The sequence below is a fragment of the Hyperolius riggenbachi genome, chromosome 4 (assembly GCF_040937935.1).
Source record: "Hyperolius riggenbachi isolate aHypRig1 chromosome 4, aHypRig1.pri, whole genome shotgun sequence".
Classification (NCBI taxonomy): Eukaryota; Metazoa; Chordata; class Amphibia; order Anura; family Hyperoliidae; genus Hyperolius; species Hyperolius riggenbachi.
Genome location: NC_090649.1, coordinates 475,501,825 through 475,516,299, shown reverse-complemented (window position 1 = coordinate 475,516,299; position 14,475 = coordinate 475,501,825). Strand labels below are relative to the sequence as shown.

The window sequence follows — 14,475 nt, the reverse complement described above, 5'->3', positions numbered from 1 at the left end:
GCAGTAATGGCCATGTGAGCGAGTGGTGATGGCCATGTGAGCGAGGAAGCGCACGGCCAGTGCCACGCAGTCGCAGTAAAACGAAACTTAGTTGCGATGGGGGACCGGAGCATTATTCCAGGATGGCGCGGACACAGGGTGGCTGCAGGGGGTTGGTAGAAGCCCTAGGTTGGTTGAGTTAAGGTTCCCTTTAAGCCTGTATGGATAGGTATGCAGCTGCAGCAAGCACAGATACACAATTAAGTTTTTTACACTAATAAAAACATTGCTTTCACTATTTGTCTTGTTCAGTTTTGGGTTTAGTTGGGATTCATCACCTTTAAGGCTTGCACCCACTCCGAGATTTTTATGACGACCGGCGATTTTTGTTGAGCGGCCTTTTATGCGATCTTGTGACGTGGTTCAGGCGTGCGATTGCATGAAGGACGTTTGGTGACGCCTGGTCATAACGACTATCACAATGTATCCGATCTTTGAGATCCCTGACGATTCCTGCGCTAAGTGCTGTGATCGTTTGACCTCTCATTCGCACCCGTCATGTTCTGTTGCATGCACCTGTCAGCAGGAAGATAGATCGGCAGTGTTCTCCCCAGAATTTTTTCTTTCCAGCCGGGTGGCATGAAAAAATAGCCGAGTGGGGTGGGATGAAAGAATGCAGGGCTGGTGCTTCTCTGCTTACAGCAGAGGAGGAAGTGAGCCTATGACAGCCGGGTGTTCACCAAAACTAGCCGGGTGGAGCACCTGGCTAAAAGTCCCTGGGGAGAACACTGGATCGGGGAACGCTGGTCGTCGGTGGATGTCGCCGTGATCCATCTTTCTGTGCCGTTAGGTGAGTATTCAGTGATCTGTCCGGCCCCCTGCTGGCGGCTCTGCACTGCACATCAAGTGGTTGAGCACACGGCTGAAAAGCCAAACAATGGCCATAGCAGGGCAGCAAGTCTTACCGCAGAAGTAACGTGTTGGGTGGCCGATCCCTTTAAGCCCTGATGAAGTGATATTGTTTTGTGTTTGGAGTCACAGTGAATAGTATGTTGGCAGGATTAGATGTGTTTATAGGGCTGTGAATCTACCTCCATAATCTCTCTGTGGAGACAATGATCCCCTCTGTTCCTTCCTCTCGCTGTCCGGCAGCCTCTCAATCAGCTCTTTGTGTCTCGGCCTCGCAGGTTCCTGATCTCTGGCACCGCCACTTTGGCGTTGCTGATTTGTGGAGTGATGGACGGGAAAACAGAGCAATTCTGTTTTGTTAATAGAGAAACATTTAGCCGTGTCTGTGTAAACTGGACCACGTGTTCTTACCTGTTCCAGACTGAGGAGAGGACCTGTTCTCCTGGCAAAGGTCTATCCAGCAGTGGCGGGATACTGTAATGGTTAAAGAGACACTGAAGCGAAAAAAAAATTATGATATTATGATTTGTATGTGTAGTACAGCTAAGAAAAAAAACATTAAGATCAGATACATCAGTCTAATTGTTTCCAGTACAGGAAGAGTTGAGAAACTCCAGTTGTTATCTCTATGCAAAAAAGCTATTAAGCTCTCCGACTAACTTAGTCGTGGAGAGGGCTGTTATCTGACTTTTATTATCTCAACTGTAATTGAACTGTTCCTCTGCTAGAGGAGAGTTCATTACTTCACAGACTGCTCTGAAAGACTCATTTTGAATGCTGAGTGTTGTGTAATCTGCACATATTATAGAGTGATGCAATGTTAGAAAAAACACTATATACCTGAAAATAAAAATATGAGAATATTTTCTTTGCTGCTAATCTTCTAGTAATTATTCATAGTACACAACCAATTCATTATATCATATATTTTTTTTTTCGCTTCAGTGTCTCTTTAAGGGCTCTGGCTCTGACACAGGAGACCTGGGCTTGAATCACAGCTCTTCCTGTTCAGTAAGCCAACACCTATTCAGTATGGAGAGCTTGGGCAAGACTCACAACTAACACTGCTGCTGCCTATAAAGTGTGTCCTAGTGGCTGCAGCTCTGGTGCTTTGAGTCCAATACTTTGCGCACAATATAAATGTTATTTGTCTTGTCTTGTCTACTGTTGCTACTGGTGCAGTCTGGTGGGTTCTGAGCACCTGCGCAGGCGGTGTGACCTCTCATCCCTAGATAGTTCAAAGGAGTGGTTAAAGAGTACTTAGTAAAAAAGACAGAACCTGTCTTAAAGGACCACTATGGTGAACAAATGTAAGCAGTTAAACTCAGACAGGTTTTGGATTAGTCCATCTCCTCATAAGGGATTCTAAAGCTTTTTTTTGCTTTCAAAAGTACTCCTGAACAGCAGTTGCTAAGTTTATCTGCCAAAATAGTAAGATACCGGCCAGCCTCCCTACAGGCTTGCACTCTATTTTGGCAGTTAGACTTAGCAACTGCCATTTAGGAATGCTTTTGAAATGAATAAAAGAAATACTGAGAATCCCCCATGAGGAATGGACTAGTCCAAAACCTGTCAGATTGTCAGACTGCTTACTTTTTTGTTTTTTTTTTGTTTTGCTACAGTTGTCCTTAAAAGTGAGTCTGACGCGTATTTAAAAAAAACAGATGCTCATCTAAGGAGAGGGAAATCTCTGTGTCCTATAGAGCCTTCCCATTCCTCTCACGGTCCCCTCGTTCCAGTGCTGGCCTCCACCGCGGGAGGCTTTCGGAAATCTTTGGGAGCCCGAGTGCTCCCGAGGATTGATGGCTCCGTACTGCACATGTATGATTGAGCATGGTCGCGGATGCGCAGTAAGGAACAGTCCGTATTCGGGAGCACTCGGGCTCCCAAAGACTTCCAAAGCGGCAGAGAGCTGTCTCTGGCCGGGGGAGCCGGTGGTGGAACGCGGGGACCGTAGGAGGAACAGGAAGGCTCTATAGGACCCAGATTTAAACAATGTAGGAAGGTGGAAAAAATGGAGGAGGGTACATACCAATAATGTTATATATATACATAATATAATCTTTTTATCAAAAATTACCAACAATAAAATATTCCCTAACCTCTAGGACCATTTCCCATGCCCCCTAACTGCCCCCCGTATCCCACCTGCATCTCCCTCACACGTGCACACATACACCAAATATGAGATCTCCGAGTGCAATATCGTTGTTTCCAACCGTCTGATCTATCAAAGGTTGGATATGAGTGGGGCCCTCCTGCAAATAAATATATTGCATATATAGTGAGTCTCTGGAATTTCAACCAAGTACGGTCCCAAAAGGCATACTGGCAGTCCTATTAGCCGGATCAATTATCTCCATATTAAAAATATGGCAGTCCGTAAGTAGGTAATCCTCTTGAAACACAGGTATATATTATAGCAGTTTAGACAGTGCAGCAGGTTTTGCAAAGAGTATTAGCAGTATAGGCAGCTAAAACACGGATTCCCGCTTGAGCAGATGCAAAGTAGTGTGGTTAATACAGATGCAGCAGCAATATGGCATAAGCAGTGTAGTCAGCGTAAGTTCCATATTATGCAGAGGCAAAAAGCAGCATTTTAATTCAACATCTCTAGGCAAGAAGTCCATATTGATAAAAATTGGTAACTCCAAAGACACGGGTAAAGACCATATATTGGAGGAGATGTGATTGGTTGTATCATATTGCTCACCAGTGTAGTTCAATGACTTAGTCCAGGCAACGGAACCACATCATGCAGGTCTGTTACTGCAGGGTAATGGCATCCGGTCCTTGGCGTTACTGTATGTGGCCCCTACACGCTGCCTAACCTGTCCTGTGGCCCCTACACACCTCCTAACCTGTCCTGTGGCCCCTACACACTGCCTAACCTGTCCTGTGGACCCTATAGCTGGCTAAACTATACTGGGGGCACCTATATGTGGCTACCCCTACTGGGGGAACTCATGCTCACCATCAGTGTGCTCATCCATCGTTGTGTATTGAAAATCGTGAATCCAATCAAAAGCGCAATTTCTGACAGAAATCGTGCAGTTCAATATTTTCCTAAAATCGTTCAGCACTACTATTCATGCCACGTATTCTAGTGCAGCCTATCCGTGCCATGTGTTCTAGTGCAGCCTATCCGTGCCATGTGCTCTGGTGCAGCCTATCTATGCCATGTGGTGTAGTGCAGCCTATCCATGCCATGTGGTGTAGTGCAGCCTATCCATGCCACGTGCTCTAGTGTAGCCTATCCATGCCATGTGCTCTAGTGCAGCCTATCCGTGCCATGTGCTCTAGTGCAGCCTATCCGTGCCATGTGCTCTGGTGCAGCCTATCTATGCCATGTGCTCTGGTGCAGCCTATCTATGCCATGTGGTGTAGTGCAGCCTATCCATGCCATGTGGTGTAGTGCAGCCTATCCATGCCACGTGCTCTAGTGCAGCCTATCCGTGCCATGTGCTCTAGTGCAGCCTATCTATGCCATGTGCTCTAGTGCAGCCTATCTATGCCACGTGCTCTAGTGCAGCCTATCCATGCCACGTGCTCTAGTGCAGCCTATCTATGCCATGTGCTCTAGTGCAGCCTATCTATGCCATGTGCTCTAGTGCAGCCTATCTATGCCATGTGCTCTAGTGCAGCCTATCCATGCCATGTGCTCTAGTGCAGCCTATGCCACGTGCTCTGGTGCAGCCTATCCATGCTACGTGCTCTAGTGCAGCCTATCCATGCCATGTGCTCTGGTGCAGCCTATCCATGCCACGTGCTCTGGTGCAGCCTATCCATGCCACATGCTCTGGTGCAGCCTATCCATGCCACGTGCTCTGGTGCAGCCTATCCATGCCACGTGCTCTGGTGCAGCCTATCCATGCCACGTGCTCTTGTACAGCCTATCCATGCCACGTGCTCTAGTCTTGTGCTATTGTGTTATTTATAAAAAATAACCTTATATCCTCCACTCACAACCACTTGCGATTAGCTGACGTCAAAGTAAAATGAGTGCTTGATGTATGCATGTGATATCAGTCTATATGTGTGAAGTAACTGCTTTGTATGAACTCCCTGCAGTAGAGACAAGGCGGGGTTCATGCAGGAGTGCGAGAGCTCCTTCTCCAGCTGGAAATTCTCTGGTGGATTCCGAACGTGGGTGAAAATGTCCCTTGTGAAGACCACAGAGGAGGACAGCAGCCAATCAGTGGAGTTCAGGCAGGAGGTCAGTAATTTTATAAGAAATTCAAACAACCCCTGCGCTCCAATCCGAGTTTTCAAAAAGATCGTTCAACAGTTCTTTGTGGCTTTTATGTTCCTACTGCCCGGCTCTGCTCCAGAACTCTGGGATGTGTGTAACTTTAAAACAAAAACAAGGAGCGCTCCATGGTGCATTAACATAAAAACTATTTATTCTGCAATTAAAAGTTATACTCACAGTGTGCAAGTAAAAAGTTCGTTTGTCAGCGGTATGCCTTCCGCTTAACACTCCGGCGGCTATGGCGCTCATGCTGTGGCCAGCAGCGCGGTCCCGATGGAATCCGTAGCTCGTCTCTGGAGGGATAGGCGTGGCTTAGTCTAGGCGTGCTTGTAGCGTCATTACGCGTTTTGGCGCTCTGCGCCTTCGTCAGATCTGACGAAGGCGCAGAGCGCCGAAACGCGTAATGACGCTACAAGCACGCCTAGACTAAGCCACGCCTATCCCTCCAGAGACGAGCTACGGATTCCATCGGGACCGCGCTGCTGGCCACAGCATGAGCGCCATAGCCGCCGGAGTGTTAAGCGGAAGGCATACCGCTGACAAACGAACTTTTTACTTGCACACTGTGAGTATAACTTTTAATTGCAGAATAAATAGTTTTTAGGTCAGTAATTTTATGCCTTATAATTGCTGTATATTTGCCATGTCATGTGACCTGTAGATGTATTTGGACCCCTCGAGGGAAAGTTCAGACCGTAAGAGAAGTAGTTTGCCTTCTTAAAACAGAAGGTAGTTGCGATAATTCAGCTTTAATGCGAATGTGGTCTCCCAAAATGGCCTTGATTCATAAAGCATTACCAAATGCGGTAATGCTGAAAACAGCTGACTTTACCGAGCACTTAGGAAAATGTCAGTTCATAAAAGCTGTCACTTCATGAAAAGCTGAAATTCCTGAGCAGAAAGTTAAATTACCGACTTGTGCAGGAATTACCTCAACACATGTCAGACCTGGGCTGGGGATTTAAAGGTGACCATATACAGCACAATCAAATTGATTGTTTTACGATTTTTTTTTTCAATAAAAACTATCGATTTTATGAAACCTCAAAAAAAAAATTTCTATTAAGAAAAAAACAATAGATTTTAGAAAAATTATAGAAAAATATAAAAATGGATAGATTTATTTTATCATTCGATATTTTTGGAAAAGTCCATCATAAATGTATGGTTTATTATTTTGATATTTCTGATGATTTGATCGAGTGGAAAAATCGATCATATTTCTTTGGTTGGAAAAAAAAAAAAAAAAAAAATTGGCCAAAATATGGCCACCTTAAAGAGAGACTGAGGCCACTATAAAATCAGTTTTTACCTTTCATTTCTTTTAAGGATCATTGCCAGACAAAACCGCAGCATCCCCGTGGCAAAACGAGGATTCTACCACCCCCAAATCCCCGGGACAATGTTGAGGGGGCGCTTCCTGATTTCCGCTGTAGCTCTGCCTCTCATCGCATCAATGCATGCTGATCGACGCCTCTCCCGCCACTTTCAGTCTTCTTTCTCTGAGAGGGGCGGGGAAGAGGCGGAGATCCGCAGTGGATTGACGCGAATGGAGGCAGAACTTCAGTGTTAAGCTCTGCCTCCCTGGGCAGCAAAATCCACGACCAGGAAAGTTGTGGATTTTGCACAGAGGATTTGGGGGGTATAAACACCTCGTTTTTCCGCGGGGATGCAGCGGTTTATGTCTGGCAATGATCCTTAAAAGAAATAAAAGGTAAAAACTGCTTTTTACAGTGGCTTCAGAGACTCTTTAAGAATGTTCTGATATTCATTGGTGGAAAATCTCGCACTTTTTTTTTTTTTTTTTTTAATTTTCAAAGCTCTCCCTGGATGGCAGTGGTATAATCCTAAGTAGGGATGGCCAAGTAATTTCGAGTTGATGCAGCAGTATGCAAATTTTGTATGCAAATGTATGTAGCTTGAAAATGAACCAATCAAATTTTGCTGAGGTTACATTTGATTGGTCACATTTTCAAGCTGCATACATTTCCATTATCCTTTGCAGGAACTTCTGCACAGCAGCAGACAGATCTTTGCCTCCGAGAAAACATTGCCTTGATAAAGGAGTCCTATGTGGCTCCGAAACGTTGGCCATATTTTTTACATGGAACCAATAAAGATTAACTTTGGATGTGCCAGCTCTTTTCCTTGTTGTCTAATCCATAACCTGTTGGTAAGAGGTACACATGTATTTAAATGTTACAATTTTTACGCGATAGTGGTCTTTTAAAGAACCCATAAACCGTTATTTAAAAATTCAGATACCCCGGCAAAGGGAAAACTCTGGCAAAAGGTCATATAAGCTTCTTCTGGCTGTGGACAAGTGGGTCCCGATTGGTTGTGTTTGGCCTACAAATGCCCAGTAGAATGAACCAGTAGTAGGACCAAAGCGGTCCATGAGTAGCTTTGTTCTATGGGGCATGCACAAAGCTAATGTCCAATTGGGATACGCTTGTCCACGGCAAGGAGCGTGGCCGAAAGAAGCTTACTTCGATTACAGAAGTTCAGAGGGACCCTGGCCACGCTTCTGGAGGTATCACAACTGGGCATGTGTGAGTTAGGTCCATAGTTACATAGTTATTTTGGTTGAAAAAAGACATACGTCCATCGAGTTCAACCAGTACAAAGTACAACTCCAGCCCGTCCCCCACATACCCCTGTTGATCCAGAGGAAGGCGAAAAAACCCTTACAAGGCATGGTCCAATTAGCCCCAAAAGGGAAAAAAATTCCTTCCCGACTCCAGATGGCAATCAGATAAAATTCCTGGATCAACATCATTAGGCATTACCTAGTAATTGTAGCCATGGATGTCTTTCAACACAAGGGAAGCATCTAAGCCCCCTTTAAATGCAGGTATAGAGTTTGCCATAATGACTTCCTGTGGCAATGCATTCCACATCTTAATCACTCTTACTGTAAAGAACCCTTTCCTAAATAAATGGCTAAAACGTTTTTCCTCCATGCGCAGATCATGTCCTCTAGTCCTTTGAGAAGGCCTAGGGACAAAAAGCTCATCCGCCGAGCTATTATATTGCCCTCTGATGTATTTATACATGTTAATTAGATCCCCTCTAAGGCGTCTTTTCTCTAGACTAAATAATCCCAGTTTATCTAACCTTGTGCATGCCCAGTAGAATCGAGCCACTTATACACAACTTGCTTTTCTCAATGAATGAGAACTTCACTCTACTGGGCATGTGCAGACTTTGCTCGTGCATGCCCAGATAGGATGTGCTTGTTCACGACCGGGAATATAGCCAGAAGCAGCTTATTCATCTTGCCCCAGTCAAATGAGTTGTGTCCTCTATGTATAGTGGGATGTTTTCTATATCGCTAAACGGCTGTTTTCTTATTCTTAATGGCAGACGAGTGTTGTAAATTACATTGATCGAAGAGGCTCCACTGACAAAGGAGACCAGTTATTCTTCGTGGTTTTTGAGTGGAAAGATCCATACATTCAAGAAATTCAGGATGTGAGTATACAGACACCTTGTCATGCTCATAATGTGTTCAGTGGCATCTTCACTGGGTCAGTGGCACAGAGGACTAAGCAGGGAGAGATTGTTTTGCTAGTGACCTGCCTAGTGCGTCTTAAAATAGGACGCATAATGGATGTATACTGAGGGTATGCTAGCTAATTACATTGATTGGGGGCACATGCTGCCAGATTATGTTATTTGAGGGGACATGCTGCCTAATTATTTTGTTTGTGGGATGTGCTGCCTAATTATGTTTGGGGTATATGTCTGCTTAATTATGATCTGAGATTCAAGTGATTATTGTGGAGAACAGTGCAGACACTGCCCATTTTATTACTTTGCATATGATTTTTTGTGTGGCAGTTATGGCCTAAATTGTCCTTTGAGGAGAGGGGGGATTTGTTTAAATAGTTGCTAGGGGTGTGGGTTGCCGCTGATTTCTAGTTACGCCCCTGCTTCTAAGATTCACATACATTATTTGGCTGCTACCTTAAAGGATACTGTAAGGGGGTCGGGGGAAAATGAGTTGAACTTACCCGGGGCTTCTAATGGTCCCCCGCAGACATCCTGTGCCCGCGCAGCAACTCGCTACTGATGCTCCAGCCTCTGGTTCACTTCTGGAATTTCAGACTGTAAAGTCTAAAAACCACTGCGCCTGCGTTGCCGTGTTCTCAATCCCGCTGATGTCACCAGGAGCGTACTGCACAGGCCCAGTATGGTCTGCGCCTGCGCAGTACACTCCTGGAGACATCAGCGGGAGCGAGGTCACAGCAACGCAGGCGCAGTGGTTTTCAGACTTTACAGTCTGAAATTCCAGAAGTGAACCGGAGGCGGGGCCGGAGCATCGGTGAGTGGCTGCGTGGGCACAGGATGTCTGCGGGGGGCCATTAGAAGCCCCGGGTAAGTTCAACTCATTTTCCCCTGACCCCTCCCCCCCCACAGTATTCCTTTAAAGAGAATCTGTATATTAAAAAAAAAACCTTCCAGAGATACTTGCCTAGGGAGGGGGAAGCCTCTGGATCTTAACAAGGCTTCCCTGTCCTCCATGTGCTGGGACCCCCCGAAGTGCGAGGAGGTGAATGTTTACCTACTGCAATCCTGCGCAGGCGCCCTAGCGGCTCTCCGTTCAAGTAAGGTGGAAATAGCAGAACCCGATCTTATCCGCTCATGCGGCTGCGCAGGATTGCGGAGAGGTAAATAAATTACCGCTTGTCGGGGATGGGGTTTTGGGGGAGCCAGCGCTGATTCCGACAAGCTTCAGAGGTCGGAGAAGCCTCATTGAGACCCGGAGGCTTCCCTCTCCCAAGGTAAGTATCCCCCAGAGAGTTTTTTTTAATACACAGATTGTCTTTAAGATAGCAGTCAAATAATGTATGTGAAGCTTAGAAGCGACCATGGCAATTTTCTGGAGTCCAGAGTAGCCCAAGATCTTCTGGTATCCTAGCAACGCCCCTGTTTGACTATCCTTGAAAGTCTGAGTACTCTATCAGAAGTTATTAGCAAAGTGAAGTGTTATGAAGAAGAGAGTATAAAAAGATAATGTGTTTTATCTGTATAAAAGTGCTAAATAGTTTAAACTTGCATTTCAAGTGGTTGACACATTGTGTTTCAAAATATTTTATTGGTATTTAAAGCAGGGCTGTGGAGTTGGTACAAAAATCATCAGAATCTAACTCCGACTTCTCATTTCACAAAACCTCCGACTCCAGGTACCCATAATTGCTCCAAATCATAAGGCCGGTTTCACAGTAGAAAACAGCGTTATATGTGCGGTGCGATCGAATGGCTCTCTAGCGCTCACTTCCTGTGGAGGAAATAAGAAGTGCACGGAAGTGTATTGACAAAATACGTGTCCGCGCATGCGCAATGCAAACGCCAAGCAGTTTAAAATATCTGCGGCCCCATAGACTTACATGACTTCTGGTCGCCATGGGTGGTCAACGACGTGCTGTTGTCGTTGCATCAAATCTGATCCTTCCTGCGCAATGCACCGCTATAGGTTTGACACCCCCCCCCCCCCCCCCCTAGTTTTTCATTGCTTTTGCGCCAGTCTGTGGTAAAAAAAAAAAAGGGTGTGGCAATGCAATAAAAAGGGACCTAATGCTGGGAATACACGTTAAGTTTTTACTTTAGATAGATGGGTTCGATAGATAAATTCCAACCTGTTGGATCTGGTCGATTCTACTTTCGTTTCGATTCTCCTCATTCAAGTGAATGTAATTGATAAGAAAAGATAAGGAATCTAGAGGGGAATCGAGCAGTGAATCGAGAGTAGAATCGATCGAAAGCGAAAACGACGGCAAAAACGAACGCAAAGACGCATCGTGTATTCCCAGCATAAGTCTAATACTTACCAGGGCTGTGGAGTCAGAACAAAAATAATCTGACTCCTACTTCTCAGTTTTATGAAACCTCCGACTCCAGGAACCCAAAATTGCTTCGACTCCACAGCCCTGATTTACAAGACCACAATCGTGAAAAATTTTAAAAAATGAAATACATACATATAAAATGTACATTTCTCCCCGAGTAGAATGCAGTATGGGCGGATTTGACCCCTCGCTAATCATATTCAGATTGGAGAGGGATTGATCTGTTTCCCAAACTATATGGCAATCTAACAGTGTATGGCCACCATTAGTGGAGTTTAAAGGAGTCATCAGGTAAAAATATGGGTCCCCTACTCTACTTACCCGGGGCTTCCTCCAGCCCCTTGCAGATGACACGTCTCACGCCGCAGCTCCACGTTCAGTCTTCGGCCTGGGGTCCACGCCGGTGCAGAGGGCGACCTCGAGGTTGTCTCTACTGCGCCTGTGCGAGTGCCGCTGTCAATCAAGCCCACGTACACAGTACGTGCAGTACACCGCGGACAACGTGGACTTGATTGACAGCGGCGCACTAGAGGAGGTCGCCGGCTGCACTGGCGGAGACACCGGGCTGAAGACAGAGCGCGGAGCTGCGGCATGGGACGTGTCATCTGCAAGGGGCTGGAGGAAGCCCCGGGTAAGTAGGGGGGGACCCATATTTTTGCCTGATGACTCCTTTAATAGGCACTGAATACCGTCTCTGCAGGCAGGACATGTGTCTACACTTCTGATGCTGAGAAGCACATGACACCCGCAGAGCCAACAATCCATTAAACGGAACATAAACCGGGGGAAAGAAAGTTTACCTTACCTGGGGTTTCTACCAGCCCTCTGCAGCCATCCTGTTCCTGTGCCGTCACTGAGCGCTCCTCCAGTCCCCCTCAGTGCCCCTCTTTTGGCCGGGCGCATCAATGGCCACTGCGCATGTGCAGTAGAGATTTCTCCATATTGCACATGCGCAGAGTTCTCCGATCCATGGAAGCGCAATCAGGAGGCTTGCAGACCGAGGCTGCGCATCCAGAAGAAAAAGGCGTGCTGCGGGGGACTGGAGGATCGCTCAGTAATGGTGCAGGCACAGGGCAGCTGCAGGGGGCTGGTAGAAGCACCAGGTAAGCTCAACTCCTTTTTCCCCCCCAATTTAGGTTCACTTTAATTGTAGAATTCAGCAGCATCTGCTTCTCATGGACTCACTTGTCTCTCACCATTTCCTCTTCCTGTTTTATCCCCGCTCTGCAGATTATCACCGCCAACCCCTGGAGCATGATAGCCTTACTCTGCAGCGTCTTTCTGGTTCTTTTCAAAGCCGCCGACTTTGCCAAACTCAGCGTAAAGTGGATGATCAAGATCCGCAAGCGGCACCTGAAGAAGAGAGCGCGGGAGCTAAACCACATAAGCTGAGATCCCGATTGGCCAGTGGACTCTTGGGGGCGTTACTAAAAGGTCTGGAGGCTCAAGGACCCCTGTGGTCCTGTGTGGAGAGACGGTGCTTGGACATTGCCAGAAACCTTTTGTTTTTTGAATTGCAATCAGTTCTTTCTAGTGTGAGAATAGCAGATTCAGTCGTGGTCCCGGCCAAGGCTGGACACATTCCAGGAGTCAGCCAACAGGGGTCTATTTCCAAAATATGTTGTTCCACTTTTGGGTGGCGGGAGGGAGGAATGTGGTTGGGGAGTTGGCTGCTAACTTCCTGCCTCAGAAAGTAGAGGAAACCTCACTGGCAGGACTGGATTTCCCATATGGCACTGTAGGCATGTGCCTACAAGCACCTGATGATGGAAAAGCAGCTAACTCCCCTCCCTATGCAGAGTCCTGATGAGAGTGTAAATGAGAGGTTACTCACCCTGCTCTTGTCATTCCATTGAGAGGATCTACCTTCATTCGGGGGCAACTCTCTCCTTCATACTGAGGTTTCTCTGGCTACCTAATACTTGAGGGCACCTCTTGCTACTTAATCTTGAGGATAACTCTGGCTACCTATTACTAAGGAACACCTGTAGCTACCTATCATAGGCAAGGGAAGTAGGGGAGAAGTGACAGCTGGGACAGCCAGCACACTTGCAGTATGGTTCGATGGGTGTTTGTAGGTTAATGGAGGGCGAAGGCTAAGGTGCCAGAACATCTGTGCCTGTGGGGTAAATCCGGGCCTGCTCACCGGATGTAGGGAGTGTCTCACTGTGTTCAGCTGTCACTGGAACAGACACCCCATTGAAAGATTATCCCCAGCTCTTGTTTTGGTGTTATCTGTAGAGTTTTGGAAAATGTGCTGCATTCTGCACTGGAGTCAAATATCACATGGCAAGAAAGCGAGGAATGGTGCCCAAACGGGGACACTGCTGGGAATAAAATGTGGTGGAGGGTCTAGCTAGCCCATCCTTGTACCTCTGAAAAGCCAAAGAATTCATCCTTCAACTACTACTTTAGGAGCTGCTTTGATGGCAGAGATTTGCCAGCCAACACTATTCCTGCAGTTAATGACTGTCATGCCCACAAAAGTGCTGCTGCAGTAATACTGCACGGGCACAAAACGCTCCAGGGGACAGGAGCGTGACGAGGGATGCGTGCGGCCCAGCATGCCGGAGTCGTGACACCTGAATGGAGGGGCCCTAGAGGGGCTCAGCGCTGCTCATGGGGCTGGAGGAAGCCCCGGGTAAGTATAAATTAGCGATAGTGAACCATCTCAGGTTCACTTTAAGCCTGATACACACCTTCAATTTTGATTGGCCTGTCACTGACCATTGTAACTACCTCCATGTAATATGAGAGCTTACCTACATAATCTGTTCATAGTATTCAAAATCTGTTGGCTCTCATACTACAGAGGGGTAGTAAAATTGGCCAATCAAAAGTGAAGGTGTGTTCCAGGTTTGAGGGTGCATACACAGATCTGATTTTGACTGGCCAACCACTGACAAATTTTACCATTTCCGTGTAAATTGAGAGGGCCAACAGATTTTAAATACTATGAACAGATTGCTTAGGTAACCTCTCATACTACATGAAAGTGGTAACATTTTCAGTGATTGACCAATCAAAATTGGATGTGTGTACCAGAATAAAAAAAAAACAACTCACCAGACAGTAGTTGTGATCCCTGCTGCTGATTTGGCGGAGAACAGATATGGCAGGTCTGCTGTACAAGTCTAGCGAACGCCTCTGCAGGTTAAGGCCCACACATGCTAGATTGATTTCGCGGATCAGGACCCGATTCCTCGGGGGACATTGCTGGGCTGAGGTTTTACAGATGTGCAGTCAGCCTACAGGCTAACAACGTGTTCTATGGCAATACGAGGGGGGGGGGGGGGGGCAGAGGGCTCACAGAGCAGTGCAGTGCACAGTTTTCTATACAATTCAGTCATAAAAAGAAAGCTCAAATCTGAAGGAAAAATTGTACCATAATGGGCACCTTGATGGCCCTTATACACGCTAGATTAAAGTCACATGAGACGGCCGATAATGACTGCCTCTAATCCAGCATGTGTACAGCAGCCA

At 46.5% G+C, this 14,475-nt stretch overlaps 1 protein-coding gene across 1 annotated transcript in view; it reads left to right on the top strand.

Annotated features, from left to right (window-relative positions):
* PACC1 (proton activated chloride channel 1) overlaps positions 1-14,265 on the top strand; it is a 50,121-nt gene extending 35,856 nt beyond the window's left edge. Inside the window, exons 6-8 of the mRNA XM_068232938.1 lie at positions 4,960-5,104; positions 8,507-8,614; positions 12,223-14,265. Of these exons, the coding sequence (XP_068089039.1) occupies positions 4,960-5,104; positions 8,507-8,614; positions 12,223-12,384 (415 nt within the window). The 3' untranslated portion in view covers positions 12,385-14,265. The remainder of the gene's footprint in view (positions 1-4,959; positions 5,105-8,506; positions 8,615-12,222) is intronic.
* Positions 14,266-14,475: the final 210 nt, after the last annotated feature.